Raw genomic sequence first — 3,079 nt, forward strand, 5'->3', positions numbered from 1 at the left:
CTCGTCGCTAGATAGACCTACTCCTGAAAAACTTGTGCGCAAGGCTTTTTGTCCCTACGAGGCCGCCGTCATTTACCCGACGGGAGGGGTGAGCGAGTGAGCCCTGCAATCTAGAATTTGGCCACTGATGTCACTGTTTTCAACCCATTTTACACACTGGCCCTTTAAAGGAACACGTCTGTTGCAACTTCAGTTTCATTTTTGTGGCTTGGGTCATTTGTTCTACAGCTTTTTATTGTACTCATCAAATTAATAGCTGAGATCTTGGAACACAGTCAAACAATCAGACAGTTTATCTGTTTTATCGCAACATTCAAAGGGCAAACGTCAAAGTGTGTGTAAAGTGTGTGTTCATGAGATGTTGGTAATACCTGTCATTGAACACGAAGCATATGAGTTTGAGAGCTCAAGTTTCATTTGCTCTAGTGATGCCAGGCTGCAGGAAACTGTATGACCACAAAAATGTGCTTTTGTTTCTCACAGCAATGGTACACCGGCTCCATGAAGGCAGTGTGTGTTTGGCTGACAGACAGACTGGACCTGCAGCTTCACATGTACCAGCTGAAAACACTCATCAAGATTGTGAAGGTAGGAAAATATAAAACCATTAATGGCAGACCAAAACAATTCCAAAAAAAGGGCATTTGTCATTCAGAGCTGACAGAATAGTTTTACCTACTAAACTAAATCTCCTTTTCTTTGCTGGTTGAGAAGAGCAGCAGCAGAGGAGCCTCAGGCTGGCTAAACTGAATTTAAAAAACATCTTAAATCGTGGCATATTCATGTAAAAACAGTCAGAACTGACACTGAACGAAAGAACCAAAAAATAAAGACAAATCAAACCAGAAATGTCCTTGAAAGCAGCAGCGGTGTGAAGAGGCGGCGAGACACGAATGACAAAACTGCTCAACTGTGCTGCTCGCCGCTTTTGTCTTTTCATAGTTTGCTAATGTGCAGAGACGTGTGAGTTTAACTTGAAAGCAACGAGACAAGGAATTATAATGGCTTCTGACTGACGGTAAAAACCCCTCAGATGCCTCAGTCTGCCTTCTCGGTCCGACGCATAAAAGACTCAGCTCGTCCTTGAGCCTCAATCTTCCCGCTTTTGTCCTTCCAAATGGCAGCTGCCTCCTCCCGCTCGCTGCATTCCTAAGATGCTCTCTGTTTTTCCCTCCCTTCTCCTTTTACCTCATCTCCACCCCTCCACCCTCCCACCTCAACAGAAGACCTACCGTGACTTCAGGCTGCAGGGCGTCCTGGACGTCACGCTGAACAACAAGAGCTATGAGACCATCTACAACCGGTTGACAGTGGAGGAAGCCACAGCGGCCGTCAAGTCGGGCGACGGCCTGCAGGGCATCAGCATGAGAGACAGCGATGAGGAGGAAGATTGAGCACACATCATCCCTTCACACACACCTGGTTACTACCTGATCATCGTCCTCTCCAGCAGATCAGGACCTTCCATCACAGTGTGATTTATGGTATAGATCAAACATGTGCAGTAGAGGTAACATGTCATTGTGACTGGAGGTCCTGATCAGGTGAGGACGAGCGCTCAGGTAGTCACCCCCCCCTTCCCCTTGCCTCCTCCCTCCTACCCAACCTGTCACATGCTCATTGCCCTGACGCTGCTGTACATGCGTGTTGAAAACGTACACGAGTGAGAATGTACGACAAACAGGAAGTCGAGGTGAGGCGTGGCATCCGACGGACACTCTGCAGAGACAAACCTCGTCCACCCTCCCTCACCTGCAGGACAGGAAGCCCCGCCCTCCTCCACGAGCAGCCATACTCTGATTGATGTCACTTTGTACAGTAGAGCTCAGCGATCGCCGTCAGTGCAGCTCCTTCCTGTTTTTTTTTTTGTTTTCATCCACAGTTGTAGCTAATTCCTCAAAAAGGCTGCGGCAGCAACGGCAGCAAAATCACCTAAAGAGATCTATTTTTATTTGACAGGAAGCTTGGAATTGTAAGGTTCTATTTGACTGTTTTAATCAAAGTTATCCACGGTCACGTCTTTGAATGTTACTTTGTACTATTTTTTTAATAACCAACCTATTCAGGCTCTTATCCTTCACTGCTCATACTAAAGACCTAGAAGTAATGCACTATCATTCTTATATAACCCGAATAATCATGAGCAAGGAGGCTGTGATGACTCGTGCACTGCAGGCTGTCCTCTGGTCAGGGAAACAGTCAGAGTGATGGATGTGTCAAACAAACACAGGACTTTGACCCAGGAGACTGCTGCTCTCGTCACGTCTAAAACCAAAAGTAAATTGTGACTTGATTTTAAGTTACGCACATACGTCACCTCGTCACATTATGTTAAGTACATCATGACCATAGACTGTAAGAATAAGGGACGTAGCTATCGTGATGTCACCCATTGGTTTGTAGACTCCTGTTTTGAGGCCTTGAGTTTGGCATTGTGGCCATCGCCATCTTGATTTTAGGGAACAGAAGTGACCATATTTGGGCGATAAGCTAGGGGTGGATCCAAATGAGAAGCTGAGGATACTATCAGCAGACAGCCTGTCATACAAACTGATCTTTCTGGTTAAATGTAAAAATCTCGCCAGCATCCTCTAAGTGCTAAAATATTTATTACAATCCACAGTACCTGTGTCCACTGATAAAAATACGGCATTGTCTTTTTGTTTAAACATATAAAATAATCTTTGATTGCATTTTCCTGATAGGCGGCCTCTTGTGGTCGTGCAAAATAATGATTGTTGTTTCTGATTAGCAAAAGCAGAAGTAGCATGACAAACGTCTCATGGATTAGCGTGGACAATGACAGTCTGTTCAATGTTGGTTCCTTTTAACCATGATCACAATCTTTCTGTAGTTTCAACCAAACAGCTTCAATTGCCCAAATTTAATCTGCCCTTAAAGGGAAATTTCGGTTTATTTCAACCTGTCTCCTATCGTCCTAAATTTGTTTCAAGTGACTAGTGACATAGAAATAATAGTTAGCATGTTAGCCGTTAGCCTAGATACAGCCGTAGCGTCAGACCTGTTAAAACGTAAGTGAACGGGCAACCTTCAAGTGCAAAGTTAGTCCACTAAACAA

The 3,079-nt window shown here is 44.7% G+C and overlaps 1 protein-coding gene across 2 annotated transcripts in view; it reads left to right on the forward strand.

Annotated features, from left to right (window-relative positions):
• cadps2 (Ca++-dependent secretion activator 2) overlaps window positions 1-2,936 on the forward strand; it is a 633,342-nt gene extending 630,406 nt beyond the window's left edge. For both annotated transcript variants that reach the window (XM_050072844.1, XM_050072843.1), the window contains 2 exons: window positions 484-588; window positions 1,224-2,936. In XM_050072844.1, coding sequence (XP_049928801.1) covers window positions 484-588; window positions 1,224-1,394 — 276 coding nt within the window. In that variant the 3' untranslated portion in view covers window positions 1,395-2,936. The remainder of the gene's footprint in view (window positions 1-483; window positions 589-1,223) is intronic.
• Window positions 2,937-3,079: the final 143 nt, after the last annotated feature.

This window comes from Epinephelus moara, chromosome 20, assembly GCF_006386435.1.
Source record: "Epinephelus moara isolate mb chromosome 20, YSFRI_EMoa_1.0, whole genome shotgun sequence".
NCBI lineage: Eukaryota > Metazoa > Chordata > Actinopteri > Perciformes > Serranidae > Epinephelus > Epinephelus moara.